Genomic DNA, 17,094 nt, shown 5'->3' on the forward strand with positions numbered 1-17,094 from the left:
CTTATCTTCCTCTCCTCCACCATTTCTCAATCATTTGCCTCCCTCTATGCCTCCTCTCCTCCTTATATCTACTCTAAGATCAACACTCCAATTTTTTACTCCATCGTCTTCCTCTTTTGCAAATAGTTGAGCACAAAACTTATCATTGTGCCCTATAAGACCATTGGCAAAATAGAATGTTATCATCTTCTTGTACTTGAAGTGATTCATATGTCATTCACCCCCCGCTCGTCACACCTTCTTATTTTTATTTAGTGGAACCCGCACATCCAATTTCACTTTGATTCACATGTAATTCTTCCACCTTCACCCCCTGGTTATTATGTTCATCATACTCGAGAAATCCTCCTAGAAAGTCCCCAAGATGCTTACCCACTGTTGGTGTTATGAACCCTATCAGGATGTGTTAGGTTGTGACTAAAATTCATATGGCAGTTATTTCAGTTATTGGTTTTCTGTTCTGCCATGTTTTTCTTTTCCTGATCCTTTGCTTATATAAGGCAAGGTTTCTTTATAATTGGGGATCTTCCTTTTTGAATTGCACTAGTAATAAAAGCTATTTGTTTTCCCTCTCGTGGGTGTAGCCTTACTCAAGGGTAAACCACGTAAATCTGTGTGTTGTTTCCTCATATTTCTCTTTCTTTCTTTTCTCTAAAAACTTTGTGTATGACATATTGATTTGCTATTATTGCTGTTTTTGTTTGTTCTTCATCACTTCCATAACAAACTGGTATCAGAGCTCAAGTTGTGATCAAGGGAATTCAAGATTTTCGTCTGAATACGAAGATCAAGTTGTAGGAGTCTTGTTTTTGGTATCTTTCGCTCCTTCACTGTGATCAAGAACACTCAAGAAATCATGTCAAACACAATCAGGATTGAGAAATTCAATGAAAAGAACAGCTTCAATTTGTGGCGCATCAAGATGCATGCTTTGTTGAAGGAACAACGTGTTTGGGCTCCTGTTGCTTCTGCATTTGTGAAGAAACCAGTTACTTCTGATTCAAAAGAAAAGGCATTTGCTTCAAAGACTGAAGAACTTGCGGAACAAGAAGAAAAAGCTTACTCACTAATCTTGCTTTCTTTGTCTAATGAAGTTTTATATGAAGTTGCTGATGAAGAAACTACAAGTGGCTTATGACTCAAGTTGGAAAAGCTATATATGACCAAGTCAATCTGCAACAAGCTCTTCTTGAAGAGGCGTTTGTTTGGTTTACACATGAAAGAAGGTACATCTCTTAAGGATCATTTTGATGAATTGAATTCTATTTTGAAGGAATTAAGAGATATAGATGTTAAGATAGAGGATGAAGATGCTGTCATGATTCTATTAGCCTCTTTACCACCATCATATGAGAGCTTTGTCAATTCTCTTAGTGTTGGTAAGGAATATGTCACCATGGAAGAGGTGAAATCCAACTTAAACTCAAGGGAACTTCGATCTAAAACACTTGGAAACTCTGAAGAATCGAATGGATCAGGTCTTGTGGTCTCAAACTCTAACAAGAACATCAAGAAAAAGGTGTTTAAAGGAAAGAAGAAGACTCATGTCAACCACGTAAAAGCTCTCTGTTTTTCCTCCCATGGATGTAGCCTTACTCAAGGGTGAACCACGTAAACCTGTGTGTTGTTTCCTCATATTTCTCTCTCTTTCTTTTCTCTAAAAACTCTGTGTATGACATATTGATCTGCTGTTGTTACTGTTTTTGTTTGTTCTTCATCACTTCCATAACATGATGTCTTGAGCTTGGACCCAAAAGAGAACATGAAACAAAGGTACTTGGTTTGGTACATCTCCTGGCTGAAGTCTCTCTATAACTAAGTGGTTGTTGTCGAAAAACCAAGGCCTATCGTTATAAATCCTTTCCATATCCTTCTCGTGGTAGAACTGAAAAACAAAGATTCATTGGGCTACCTCTATGATTGAAACCCCCATGACAAGGCACGACAAGGTTGCCAATCTCTCCTTCATATTGTGGGCTAGAATTGGTTTATCTATAACCAAACGTCCCACCATACACAGTTTGACATCTTCAAGATTTCCTTGTTCTCCTTCAATGTCGAAAGTCAACCCATCTTCATTGTTTGCCAAGGAAAGCCCTTCCATGTTCTTCTTTACCCTTGAATCCAATCCATCATTGCTCAAAAGGGTGCAGATGCCTTCGATCAATAAGAGAAGTGAATATAGGTAAAAGGGTTGGCGATGCAAGAACACTATAAGGTTAAAACCCTAAACTTCCCACAAGGAGAGAGAACAACACATCCCACAAGGAAAGAGAAAAAAACCACTTCCTCAATTAACATACAATTTTTTTTTTAATTGAACCATGTAGATTCATATACCTATTATTTTCTTAAGAGTTAAATATGTTTTTGTTTTGGTAAGTTTGTATTTTTTTTAATTTTTCTATAAGTTTTTTATTTTATTTTTAATCATTGTAAGTTCGTATTTTTTAATTTTGATCCCTGTCATTTTTTTGTTTATTTTTCATTTTTGTAAGTTTGCGCTTTTCAATTTTATTTCCTACAAGATTTTAATTTTTTCATTTAAGTCTTTGTAACTTGTAAATTTACACTTATAGGTATCAAAATTGGAAAAATATAAACATAAAGAGATCAAAACTAAAAAAATGCAAACTTATAGGGACTAAAAATGAACAAAACAAATTACAGGATAAAACTTTAAAAATACAAACTTACAAGGATTAAATATAAACCAAAAAACTTACAAAAATCAAATTTTAAAAAATTGCAAACTTACAAGAATCAATAACATATTTAAACATTTTCTTAATTTAAATTTGCATAAATCATGTATTAGGATGAGAATAGACTTGGTCGAACAAGACTTTACTTAAATAAGTCTAGTTGGTTAAAAAAATTCAATATCCAAGTTCAATTTGTTATTTATTATAAGCTTTATTTTTAGGTCTAATATAACCTACTTGAAAGTATAACTTAGTCTATTTATTTATTAAAAGACCTATTTTATATTAAAAACTTTTTTACTATAAATCTAACTCTTCTTTATATGAGAATAAGTTTCAACTTCTAAAAAACGAATCACATTAAATAATTAAAAAAATATAATAATATCTTAAAAGACTATTATATCATCATTTCACGATGCACTCTAATAACAAAGACTAAAAGTTATAACAATTTTTTTTAAAATATTTGAATAGTCAAAATTTTATTTAAGAATTAAAATTAAATTTTTAAAAATTTCAATACTAAAAATTTAGTTAACCAATAAAAATAAACTAGTTCCTCTTAAAGTTAAACAAGTAAAATTATAATGCGTATAAATAACACTTAAAATTCAATTTTATTTCTGAAAATCATGGTAATACAATAAAAAAATTAAAAAAACTATTTATTATTTTACCTTTATTATAAAAAATAATCATGAGTGCAATCCAAACACAATATTAAAATCTTTGTAAATCACGCAAAACTCGAGAGCATAAAGAACAATAAATGGCCGTGGCAAGAGATTAGCCGTAAAGACTACACGCCACGTGATCAAAGATGGAAGGGAGACGTGGATACTGAGACGCATCCTTATTTATAGCAGTCGCAATCAATGTATGCCAGATTTAAGACTTTCTTTTTTTGACAGAATTTAGGATTTTTTATGGTATGTTTTGTCCCAAGGTCAATGGCCACCCAAGTCTTCCTGAAGTCCATGTGCCCTCACTTATTTCAACGCTCATGTGCTTAGCAAACGACTACGCAGAGGAATTGGTACTCCTCTAAATTATACTCCTTCTCGTCTTAATTATCAGATCAAAAAAATATACACACTAATTAAAAAAATTAGATAATCATGTTTAATTAATTAAAATTAATTTTTTCTATTTATCATTTATTAAAACTTGATTTCAAGAATAAATTTTTTTATTAAAACTAATACATTAATTAAATAAAAAAGTATTTACAGATAATAACATAAAATTAATTGAATTTTTCTTATATTTTAAAAAAATTATTTTTCTTATAATTGATACCAGAGTAAGTATTATATAAGCAGAAAATTGTTTTTTTATCTTGATTTTAAATATAAGTAAATATAATTAATTGTATCTTTATTCTTTTTAATTGATGGTAACAAGTTTTAATAAAGGATATTTTATGAATTATACTTACCAAATCTACTAGCTAAGTAACCTAATCTCTTCTCTTGTCTGTGATGATCTGATCTCCAATCTTTCTTCTTATTTAAGTATGTAATTAGGATACATGCAAATTAAAAAGAATTTTGACACTCAAGTTAGTCGAATCTAAAGTGTTTTGTGCATAGTAAATATGTTACTTTCTATTTTCCTTGAACAAGAATAGAGTTAAAACTCTATAAATTAATAATGTTAGGATTGGAGAAATTTATTAATTTAGAAAGTTATTAATTTATCGATAAATTACTAATTATTAATTTAAAGAGTTTTTAAGTAATTATACTGTACATACCAAACAAAAAGACAAATTAATCTATGTCTCTTAAAATTACGTTACAGTGAACCTTGAGACTTAACGTAAATTAGTAACTACTGTGTTTATATGCATTGGAAATCAATAATGACTTTTGAAGTACAGTAAATGTAAACAAGAGAAACAAATATGTTCAATGTATTCCAGTTCAATGTATTCATTGTTCAAATGAGAGTGTGATATATTTTTTTCAGTTTCTATGAATTATTAATTTATGATTTTTTTGGGACCGAAAATTATAAAGAGATCTTACGAAAAATTATTATCTTATTATTTTATCGAGTTTTTTAATTTTTTACACTGATCTAAGTCGGAACCGAATAAATTTATTATTTTAGAGAATTCATTAATTTATCAAGTATTAATTTAAAGAGTTTCTATGAAATATGGAAGGAGGCTACAACTCGATTACTCACTAACTGTTTCTCACCACTCTTCTAGGTATCCCTAGTGGAGATAACCGATATTATGCTCTAGTAGATATGGTAAAAATAATGATAATTTTATTTTTTTGATTTAAGATTAATAAAATTAAATAATATCCACTAATTTTCTTAAATAACGTAAAATTAATTATTTTTAATTATATAAGTACAAAGGAAATATAATAGAAGCAGGTCTATGAGGCTACTTGAATACTTTACATAAAAGTCTCTGTCTCTGACTTGACTCTTAGGAAAAACATTCCCTTTAACTAAAGTTTACTCATATCATTGTAATCAACTTTCAAGATTTTGAAGTTTTCTCTCCACAATTTTCATAACCAGAGAAAAGATGTAACTCAAATTATAAATATTAATAAGATTTTTAATGTATTTTTTATTTGTAAAAATTATTAAAAATTTCAATTTTTATGATTTTTTTGTTTAATAAATTATATTTATAATAATATAACTTTTAAAAGAGTGTATTAAATTGAATTGGTTAAAAAGCGTGTCAGTGACATTTTCCCTATCCCAACAAATCGTCATCATGTTTAGATAATTTTTAATCAATATTTTATAGGACAATTTTAAATAAGAAAAATAAACCTCTTTTATAAAATAAAAATAGTTTAATGTTCTTAACCTTTGTGAATTTTTTTTGTAATTTTCTATAAGTATTTATAGACATAAAAAATACTTTATTTGCCTTAAAAAAATTAGTATCAGTATTTTATAATTGAAAGCTTACATAAATTAAAAGTAATTTAAATTGAATATGAACCTTTTTTATTGAATTTTCCTATTTGTGAATAATTATAAAATAAATTTTATACTGTTTAATTTTTATACACGAATTATTTTAAAATGTAAAAATAATATAATTTTTTATAACTACGGATAAATAATTTTCAAATCAAATCATTTTAATTTATTGATTAAGAGAAGATATGAATTAATTGCTATATTGAGTTTTTTTTATAAGAAGTAAAACTCGTAATGTTTTTAAATTGGTAGCCCTTAATGAAGGACATTTATGTTGATTATGGTAGTCTTTTTCTTTGCTAATTTATTTCATTCATTAATATTTAATACACTGCACATTATATTTTAATCTTATGACTTTTTTGATAGCCCAAAACTTAATTAATAAAAATATTAGTTCAGACCTATAAAAGGAAACAAATGAGTGAATAGACAATTTAGTCCTTGAAATTGTACCTATTTTGCATATTAGTCCCTAACTTAATATTAAATTCAAAATAGTCCTTATCTTTGCATAAGTGTTACATATTAGTCCCTAACTTAATGAAAAATTCAAAATAGTCTCTATCTTTTACATAAGTATTGTAAAGATAGGGACTATTTTGCAACACTTATGTAAAGATAGGGACTATTTTGAATTTAATATTAAGTTAGGGACTAATATACAAAATAGATACAATCTCTGGGACTAAATTACCTATTCACTCAAAAACAAATCTTAAAAGCTAACGTCATAAAAATGGAAAAGTTTGATCACCTCAACACACCATGCTTGTTAAATAAGTATTTGAATGTGATAAAATTGATTTAAAAGGAATTTGATTTTGATTAAAATTGAGTTTGAACTAATATAATTTATGTTTTTATTATAAAATTAAATTAGAAGTAAAATTTATTATAAATTTTTTAATTAAACACAAAAAATACTCAAAATAACATTAACATAGACTCAAATTTACACTACTAAATTGCATTAACTTATAAATATAAACATAATTTGATAAAGTTATAATCAAGTTTTACCAGTTCTAAACTCAAGTTTGATGGTTTCAAACGTAAAACCAAAGAGCTTCTTAAACACTTTAGTGCACATGGGCGCATAATTCGTTGCTTACGGCTAATTAAGATGTCAATTTTTTTATTAGGCTACTTTCACAATATCCATCACTGGTATCTAAAACTCATTTTGCATCTATTTGTCCCCACTCATAAGAGATATTTTCGTTAAATAAATATTTAAAATTAGAAAAAGGGAGTTTTATTAGAAAATGCAAATAAAAGTGGATGACGAAAGTGGTAAAGTAGTTGTTGGATTGTGTGTGGTTGTGGATAGAGTTGTGGAGAGAGTGCAACGTGTAGAGTAATAAAAGAATGTGGTAAGAGGAGAAAAGAAAGGACAGGGCATGCATGTGGCGTAATCGTAGAAGAGGACGATCAAGGGCAACAGAAGAAGGCCAAGTGTAGCATGCGCAGTGTAGGAATCATAAAGTTTATCAGGCCACAGCTCTTGTTTCTTTATGCTACTACTATTGCCTATTCCTTGCCGCTTAAAGTTTGGCACACCCTTCTTTTTCTTTTCTTTGATGCTTCTTCTCTCCTAGTACCATGCTACTACTACTACCCTACCCTCTTCCCTTTTCACATGCCCAATTCCACCACCAACTGTTGAATTCAATTATGTACTACATTTGCATTGATTCTAAATACTTGTGTGTTATCTGTTATCCTCCACGTATCCACCAACCCATCCCATTCTGCCTCTTTTGGGTGGGACAACAATCATTATTCAACCAAAAAGATTGTTGACTTAGGAATAAAGCCACATGAACACACACACCAGATATCAAACAAACCAAAGTGAGAAGGATAAAGAAAGAATAGAAAGTTAATTAATTAGTTCTTAATCAATGCCATTTCTTTTACATTAGTGCTTGATATGCTCGATTAGTCCAAATTCAACCTTTTACAATTCACACGTTTTGGACAAATCATGATAACCCGTGAATTTTCAACAATAATGTGGCTACTAATTATATATTTAATTAATTAAATGTGGATAGCTCTTTATATATATAGGAAAAAATTAAAGGTAAATTGTTCATGGCATGGTATTTCATAATGTGGATAGCTCTCTATAAAGAGCTATTTATTCAGAACTACGCGATGAAAATAAAGGTAAATTCGTTATGATCATAGTATTTTATAATAAGGTAAATTATATTAATTAACATTGTCATTTTTCTGTTTTTTTATTTATTTATAATAGCCTCCTTTACAAAGAGGCATGATGTAATGGAATTAAGTTAATGTAACTCGTAAGGAAGTGTTAGTGTATTATATTTTAAATAATTATTAAGATTAATATATGGATAAAAAAGGGGAAAGGTTTGTGAATTCTTATGAAAAATGAAGAAAGAGTGTAATTTAGTTTAATAATTAAGTTGAATCAGACTTATTACAAAACAATACTTGATTTTTTAAAATAAAGAAATCATATTCAGTCTATTCAATTTTTTCTTATATTTAATATATAATTAGCAACTCCCGGTAGAATGGAATTAGGCTGTAGCTAGATTAAGACAGGAAGAGGTTGCTGATGAGGAGACTAGGCAACGTCAATATCCACAATTAGACGGTATAGTTTTAATTTGTTTTTAATGAGTTTCCGTATGCTTGTTAAATAAATCACCAACCCCTGCCCTGCCACACGGATAAATATATAATTAAGAATCTATATGCAGTATAGCAGTTCCATAGATTTAGCCGGCAATAAGCCAAAACATATATATCGCTGTGATCGATGACATTTTGATGCTCTACCAAAATAGTTGGCTTTATTCATTATCAATTGAGGTCCTGTAATCCGTAGAGGATATGTTATGTGGTCCACTCATACAAAATTGGAACATAAATTTTAGTCCCAACATTTTATGACATCCACTTCACTACGTAAGTATAAGTCGCATTGTAAAAGAAGTAACTAAAAAGTATGTATATCTAAAAGTAGATATAAAATGACAGTAATTTCGATTTATCAATAAACATATTGTACGTTTATTGTGTATGTGTTTTTTATATATATGTATATATAATTAAGTGGCAAATAAATTCTCTTTTTATTGGGTAACAAATTATATAAATTTAATGAATAATTATAGTATTACTTAAAACAATCAACATCATCATATCTTATTAGTTCCAGTAGAATTAAGTTTGAATTTTTTAAATATAATTTTTACTTAAAACAAATAAATTCTACTAAATTTGGTTTATCATATTCTCCATCTGATTAATCAAAATCTGTAATTTTTTTTACCCTAATAATATGTATCTAAAGTCTAAACAAAAGTAATCTCTTTAAGCAATGTTTTTTTTTTTCCAGCTGAAACTTATACTTGAACATTAAAGTTCCAATTAATGCTTGCGGGTTTGCCTCGAGTAAGAAATATAGGTTCTTGCTATTGCATGCCACCACCGGTCTTTCTCGTCTAACCGTCAATAGTCTCATGTTTGGTATTATGGTATAGTGACCATTGACCAAGATGCATGGCACGTTAATACGTACGTCAGAACTAGCTCAATTAATTAGTTTCCAAGTCACAGATAATTAATGAGTAATGACAACACCAAAATTAGTAATCCAAGTCCAACAAGCGAATAAATGGATTTGGTGCAAATATATAGCCTAATAAAAGAGAGCGAGCTAGGAGCACAACAAGATGTAATGTGAAATGGTTAAGTTATTTGGTTTAGTATTCCAATCCAAACAATGTACAACTCTCAACCACGTCCCTGGATCAAACCAGAGGGAAGGGGGCGTTCATCGCAAAATGGAAAATTCTCAAACGTAAAACTGTAGAAGGAACATGTGACAGAACAATTTGCGGTTCCGAGCAAAAGCATATTACACATGATGGAAAATGTTGACGTTAATTGAAATGGACGTTTTGTGAAGACTTGAGTGAGATTAGCGGTTCACCTCTTTTATGCGTTTGGTGCTTCTCTATAGTTGGATATTTTTGACTTGTCACAAAGTTCATTTGCCTTTTGAGAAAAAAGAAGAAAAAAACGAAAAAATGAATCTGATGTTTGAGAACAACACAATATTAAAAAAATGCTTTTGCTTAGTACTCCTAGTTCTTTTTAAAAAATTAAAAATTAAGAGATTATGATTATTATTTTCAATAACCTCTTTCAAATGTACACCTTCTTAGATATAATTACACATGTCATGTCCACAAACTCATGTATTTTTCAAAATTCAGTATGCTACTAACTTACATCCACTAAGTCATTCCTGTGTTATCTTGCATTTATATATAGATCTTCACTCATCTAATTAATTATATTTTAAATCTAATAATTACATACAAATATGCAAGAATCTTTTTCCAAAATTCTAATCAATAACAAAAGGCGTTTGGATAAAAAACGTTATTAATATTTATTCCTACTTGGTATGTATGGGATTTTGGAATGTTTAGATGGTACGGAGTCTGAGTCTGTAGAAGCTTTAGTTGATCATTGTGTATGTCTTGCTTCTAATCTATGGAGTCCTATCATTGAACAACTCTTTGCACATTCTATACCCAAGACGCGTTCATCTGCTTCTAATTATATCTCTTCATTACTTGCTGATGTTCCTCAATTGCTTTCATCATATTCATATCCTTTTCCATCATGCCAAATCATGCTGCTTCAAATTTACTTCTTACTATATGGTATTTTTAGACTCTAATCATTTATACTTTCTAAGTATAAATTTTTGTAAATAGGAAAATTAAATTCATATGCCAGATATTATATTTTGTTATTGGATGATTAAATATATTTTTATTCATAAACTATTTTTAATAACATGCAAAGTTCATTTATATATCTTTTACGAAGTACATCAAAAGAATGATATTCCAAGCGAAAAAAAGGTAGAAAAAATTTGAGAATTGAAAATTCCGAAAATAATCGACTCAATAGATATAATCTGAGTTCAATTATGAAAATAAAATTGTACTAGATTGCTTTTTATAAGATAAAATTGTACTAGATTGCTTTTTATAAGATAAAATTGTACTACCATTTTTATTTTATTTTGTGGGGGTTACTTGATGTATCCTGTCTTTGTTTTAAAAATAAAATATTGAGAAAAAGAAAAGAAAAAAAAAAAGGGACGGTGGGCAAGTGGAAACGATAAGAACGGTGTGGTGAGGGGCTAAAATGACCGGTGACATGAAAGTCAAGTAATGGATTAGATAGCCATCAAGTCCCAGATGATATTGACGTGAGATAAAAACTCTTAAATAACACGATCACCGCTACAACTAAAACCCCTATTTTTTTTATTTTTTTTTACCTAGGGTCGCACTATATAAATTTTATTTTATTTATCTTAAAAAGTATTTATGACTAATAATTAACTAAAAAATATTTAGACAAAAAAATTAACTAAAAAAGTTTCTTCTAAAAAAACTAAAAAACTTACATTTAAATAAGACCAGAAATAATATAAGTTAAATGTTCCATGTTCCATAATAGACGGCAGGCATTGTTTTAAATGTCTCATCTAATTATACAATTGTAGAGGAAACATATTACTTTTGATGAAAGAATACATAAAATAAATAATTGCTGCAGTGAAAAACATGTATTTCTGAGTAGTTGTTAAATTATTTTTGTAAATATTAGTTTTCAAAAAATATAAATATTTATTAAGTTTTTTTATTGTTTTGTTTCCTTTATTAAAACAAACTTTGGAGATATTTTGAATTCTAAATAAGTTAATTTGAAAATAATATTTTTTACATTATTAAGTAATTTATTTTTCTTTTTTATTTACCTGAAAATGTAAAAAAAATCAGAACAATAGTTATAAAAAATCTAAATGAGATATGGTATACCTATTTAGGAAAAACAAAAATTAATAAATATCGCAATTGATATTACCTAGGTTAATTGAAACAGTTTTCTTTTTACCACCAGCGTAAATATTTTTGGACAGCTAGCTATAAATTACTAAAATAATTATTACTTAAGATAGATGTGAAAACTCTTATCACACCATCACCATGAATATCTTGTATTGAACATCGAATATCATATCATATCTATCACAATCTTATATAATAATATCAAAAGTCCCAACAAGACAATGTTTACTGTGTAATGTTTCTTAAGTTGTTCAGGAAAGAAACGATCATCTCATCAGTTCTGATTTCAACTTCATGAATGTGTTTTTCATTATCTAAAATGGAAAAAACTTGAATTGTATGATTAATTGATTATCATTGTGCATCTACTCTCACTTATCCGATTGTTTGGCTGACTCGTGCTACGTTAGGTCTCATCAGAAGAAACGTGAGTGCGTCCTCATGCAATCACACGCCTTTAGGTATGACCTAAGATGTCGTTTTGTGAAATCCACCAGAGCAGTAGCCCTGCCGTTTATGCTCCTACGTTAAAACTACATGCGACTAGATGTTGTCGTATGTTTTATTTAGCATTATAGATTTTAGAAATAAACATTTCCAAGACTATTGTTTTTTTTTTAAAAAAAATTCTTGTAAATATAAATTTTAAATTAAAAAGAACTTTTAAAAACAAATTTTAAATAGACTTAAATGTAAATTTCTTAAAAACTACCAATTATATCATTTCAAGGAAGATGTTTAGTGATGATGTTAGTAATATCTTCCGTAGGATTGTTGGGGAATGATAACTCCAAATTTTTATAATGGGATTTGCAAAGAACTTGGGGATGTGCAATATTCTTTTTGCGGAATTATGTGGTATATATAAGGGATGGGCTTAGCATGGTTTATGATCACGGAGTAGATATAATCATAGGGGAGAATGATTCAAAGCGTGCGGTTGATATGATTAATAATGGTTGTGTTCATACTCACATCTGTTATAATGTCATTTAGCAAATTCTTCTCTTAGAAAATGAGGTTTGGTTTCAACATGTTCATATATATATTTCAGTCCATAGTGCTGGTATTTCTTTCTATAGAGGTTTTAATCCTTGATCACAAAAAAAAAATGCTTTTAGTCTCTTTTCCATAATCAGAATGAATGTGTATATGATTATACAAGTATTTTAATTTTTTTTCAACAAAATAACGTTTAACAAATGGGTGTAATTCATAATAAAACAATTGATGCAGATAATAAAAAAATATATTAAAACAATTGATCAATGTCTTTTAGAAGTGATCGTAATAGCAATTAGAGAGTAAGCGGTTTATCTGTTCTCTTGCAGCGTGAATCACATCATATTTCATAACAACTGTTGCCCCCCCCAACACACACACATACGTACGTGTGTGTATATATATATATATATATATATATATATATATATATATATATATAGGATCACGGTATACAAATAAATATACTATTTACACTAGTAAGAAATGATTTAAAAATAATATCTAAAATACTCCATGATTAATCAATAGATACTAACTATAGATTCTATTTAAACTCTATAAGGCAACCAAGCGGCCAGAAAAGAAAACAATAAAAACAAGCATTTCCCCTATGACTTTAAGCGATAAAACAACACTCTGCCCATTAGTTCAATTTCACAATAAAATTGAAACTATTCTCTTCAGTCCATACCGTGGGCTTTCCAAATTTCCCCCACTTTTTTTTTTATATATAAAAAAAAGTGGATAAAACTATGTTCATTTATTATTATTTATTATCGCTGTTGTAATATTTTACTCTTTCCTCTTTATTTAATATTTGCCATAAAGAATTTATTCATAGAGAGATACATATCTTCTTTGATTAATGTTGCGTATTACACGCTCCACCGCTTTCCGGAGACCGGGGCGCCAGAGAGAGAAAAAGACGAAACGCGATACAGCGTGGTGATCATTTTAAATGACCCTCAATAACCGCGAGCCACGTGGCACAAAATTCCACTTCAGTCGACTTCATGGCAAAAGAAGAAGCAGTCTGTCACACTAGTCCCCCACACGAGCGCGGTGATTTAAAAATCTCCCCTCTACTTTAACCGCAGTGGAAAAAATGAAACTGCAGTTCATTGATTTTTTTAACCCAACCACGGTTACCCCCAACCTAACCCCAGTTAAACGCAAGTTAAGTGGCAGTTTATAAGGGAAGCTACCCTGCCGGAGTTTCTGTAAACAAAAACCATCACCAAAAAAGAAAATGATGCTCGGAGAGCACCATCGCGCGAATCCAACGGTTCACGTGCCACCGTGGCCAACCCACGACGATCCAACGGCCGAGATGTACTCCGCGTTTTTAACAAACGACGTCAATGCTGGTGAGTACTCTCCGTACTATCTTCAAGAAGCACTAACGGCTCTGCAGCGTTTTCTGCCGTCTAACGAAACGGACGCTGACTCGGACACGGAGGCTCAACCCGACGCGGCGGTGGACGCGTACTCGTGCGACCATTTCCGCATGTACGAGTTCAAGGTCCGTCGATGCGCACGTGGCAGGTCACACGACTGGACGGAGTGTCCGTACGCGCATCCCGGCGAGAAGGCTCGACGCCGGGACCCGAGAAAGTTCCACTACTCCGGCGCGGCGTGCCCGGAGTTTCGCAAGGGAAACTGCAAGAAAGGCGACACGTGCGAGTTCGCGCACGGCGTTTTCGAGTGCTGGCTCCACCCGGCGCGCTATCGGACTCAGCCTTGCAAGGACGGCACGAGTTGCCGGCGGCGGGTGTGCTTCTTCGCGCACACGCCGGAGCAGCTGCGCGTCTTGCCGATGCAGAGTCCGCGTAGCGCGGCGAACTCGTCTGAGTCCTACGACGGTTCGCCGATGAGACAGATGATGTCTCCGGCGGCGTTCATGTCCTCTCCGGCGGCTTCTCTCTCTCCTCCGGAGTCTCCGCCGGTGTCGCCGTCGATCAACGAGATGGTGGCTTCTCTGCGGAATCTGCAGCTCGGGAAAATGAAATCGATGCCTCAAAGTAGAAACGTTTCGGTCGGATCACCGGGTTACGGTTCGCCGAGAGGATCGGTGCTCCGACCCGGGTTTTGCAGTCTTCCAACAACGCCCACTCAGCAACCGGTTCGGTCAGGGGTGAACTGTTTCGATTTTTGGGATCAGAGTTGTGAGGAGGAACCAGTTATGGAGAGGGTGGAGTCAGGGAGGGGTATAAGGGCTAAGATGTTTGAGAAGCTGAGCAAGGAGAATTCTTTGGAAGGGTCGGGTACGGGTTCGGGTCAAGGAAGTGGTGCTCCGGATGTTGGGTGGGTCTCGGAGCTGGTTAACTGATATTATTATTAATATTTAACAATGCAGATTTATTTTGGGAGATGCGAGTCTGTGTAAATATTTTTTATTCTATCTCGTGGTATGTTATGGTATGGTATTTGGGTAAAGACTGAAGAGAAGAAGTGAAGGATCTCTTTTTTGGGGAGTTTGTCTTAGAAATTCATCAACATCGCTCTATTGATTTGGGAAATTGAAAGTATCCGAAGCCTTTTGTACAGTTAGCTTACTATTGTTGTTATTACGAATTACTATTATTATTATCATGTGCTATGTTACTTAATTAACTCTATCGTGTCTGTTATTTTCACTTACTTGCTAATCTCATCTCATTGATGTACAAATGTATAAATATGTAGGATCCAAGAGGAATCTTGTTATTCAAATTATTTATGTTAATGTATATTTTTATCCTAATTGTTCTGCTTGTGGTTACATTTTCCAGCTTATAGAGGAGATTTGATTTTCGCACTCACAAGTCTTCTTCATCTTCAGCTCGTGTAGTGAAGAAGATTCTGCTGTGGTGATAATTTTACGGAAATTGGGATCAAGTTAAGTGAGTGTGTGATTTAGTCTATTTTGGGAAACAAAAGGAGTTTAGTAGGTTTTTCACATTAAAAGAACTTTAAATAAAATACGTGATTATTCATCCAAGGGTGCCTTAATTCGTGGATCAAAATCCAGATATCATGAAACCCTACAACAACTCCTAAGAAATGGCTGCTAGTGCATTGCATTACGGAACACATAGTTTGGGATACTATATGTGAAGAAAACGTGTATATCTTCCTTGAGTTTAATACTTGTGAACCGAAAGTTTAGGTTTTTTCTGTCATTATTTTATACATCATTTTTCAATTAATTTTTTTAAAAAATTAATAACCTAATTCCAACATTCCATGTTGAATATTGCCGGATTTGAGCATAGTAGAATGACTACTTGGCTTGAATATCATAAGATTTTTGGTTATAGTAAAATGATTAAGTACATTGTTATTGGTAAAGGTTTATGCATATATCTGAATGAAAGATTTTCATTAAATTTTAATTTTCAATACATTCTAATATTTATATTCTCAATCAATTGTAAATATGACTGTAATAGGCAATCATTTTTTATTAGATGATAATCCAGTTCTAATTAGATGACAATTTTTTTACATTAGTATCGTATTCCAATTAAGAAGTTTCTTCATTGTTATCTCACATCATCCTCGTGCGGTAACCCATTTTGACACGAAAATGATGACTAGTGAGTTTTCTTTGAAGTTTTGTCGACTTGCAAAGAGGTTTCATCTCCTGTGATGATTTTTTTAGAGAGGCTCCACTGATGATGTCACCGTGTGTCCCTCCCAAGAGGATTACTTGCTTAGAAAAATATTGATCATCTTATCTTGGGGGTAAAAGAATACACCGAAAGCTTGAGACTTCAATTGTGGGTAGCATGCTTTTGTAATTTCAAGACAAGAATCACAGCCAAATTTGGAACACATTTTGCAATTCCCAAGACAAAGAAACGTAATAAAATTGGATTTTCTGTGGACATTTTTTCGTTGTGATTTTTTTAGAACTTGATGCAAGAGCTCAGGTAAATTGCACTTTGATTATCGCACTTCAACACATACCTATCTTGATCTATTCTAAGCTCTTGCAACATGTTCTTCATCCACAACATCTCCTTGCAAGCTTTAGTGAATGCGATGTATTTCGCCTCAGTGGTGGATAATGCAACACACTTTTGCAGCTTTGATTGTTAGGAGATAGCTCCCCTTGCAAAAGTAGTTAGGTATCCCGATGTTGATTTCCTTGAATCAATATCACCAGCCAAGTCTGCATCTGTGTATCCTTCTAACAAGGTTTTCCTTTTTCAAAGCATAAACATCTTTTGGAAGTTCCACGTAGATATTGGAGGATCCATTTGATAGCAACCCAATGTTCATTCCCCGGGTTGGCCAAGAAGCGACTGACGACTCCAACTGCATAGGCGATATCTGGTCTTGTGCATATCATTGCATACATGAGACTGCCTACTACATATGAATATGAAATCTTCTTCATTTCCTCTATTTCTTTCTCACTTATGGGACTTTGCTTCGAACTCAGCTTGGAAGTGTCTAGCAAGTGGTGTGTTAACCGACTTTTATTTGTGCATGTTGAGACCTCTCTT

General features: G+C 31.6%; 1 protein-coding gene across 1 annotated transcript; it reads left to right on the top strand.

The window, feature by feature from the left end:
* The first annotated feature begins 13,793 nt into the window (after window positions 1-13,793).
* Window positions 13,794-15,344, top strand: LOC114418887 (zinc finger CCCH domain-containing protein 20-like). Its single transcript, XM_028384429.1, has one exon. It carries the CDS (start codon window positions 13,851-13,853, stop codon window positions 14,928-14,930), a length of 1,080 nt encoding a protein of 359 aa, XP_028240230.1. The 5' UTR covers window positions 13,794-13,850; the 3' UTR covers window positions 14,931-15,344.
* The last annotated feature ends 1,750 nt before the right edge of the window (window positions 15,345-17,094 follow it).

This window comes from Glycine soja, chromosome 7, assembly GCF_004193775.1.
Source record: "Glycine soja cultivar W05 chromosome 7, ASM419377v2, whole genome shotgun sequence".
NCBI classification, from domain to species: domain Eukaryota; kingdom Viridiplantae; phylum Streptophyta; class Magnoliopsida; order Fabales; family Fabaceae; genus Glycine; species Glycine soja.

Coding starts and splice junctions, on each gene's coding strand:
- LOC114418887 (XM_028384429.1), top strand. CDS start 13,851: ATGATGCTCGGAGAGCACCATCGCGCGAATCCAACGGTTCACGTGCCA.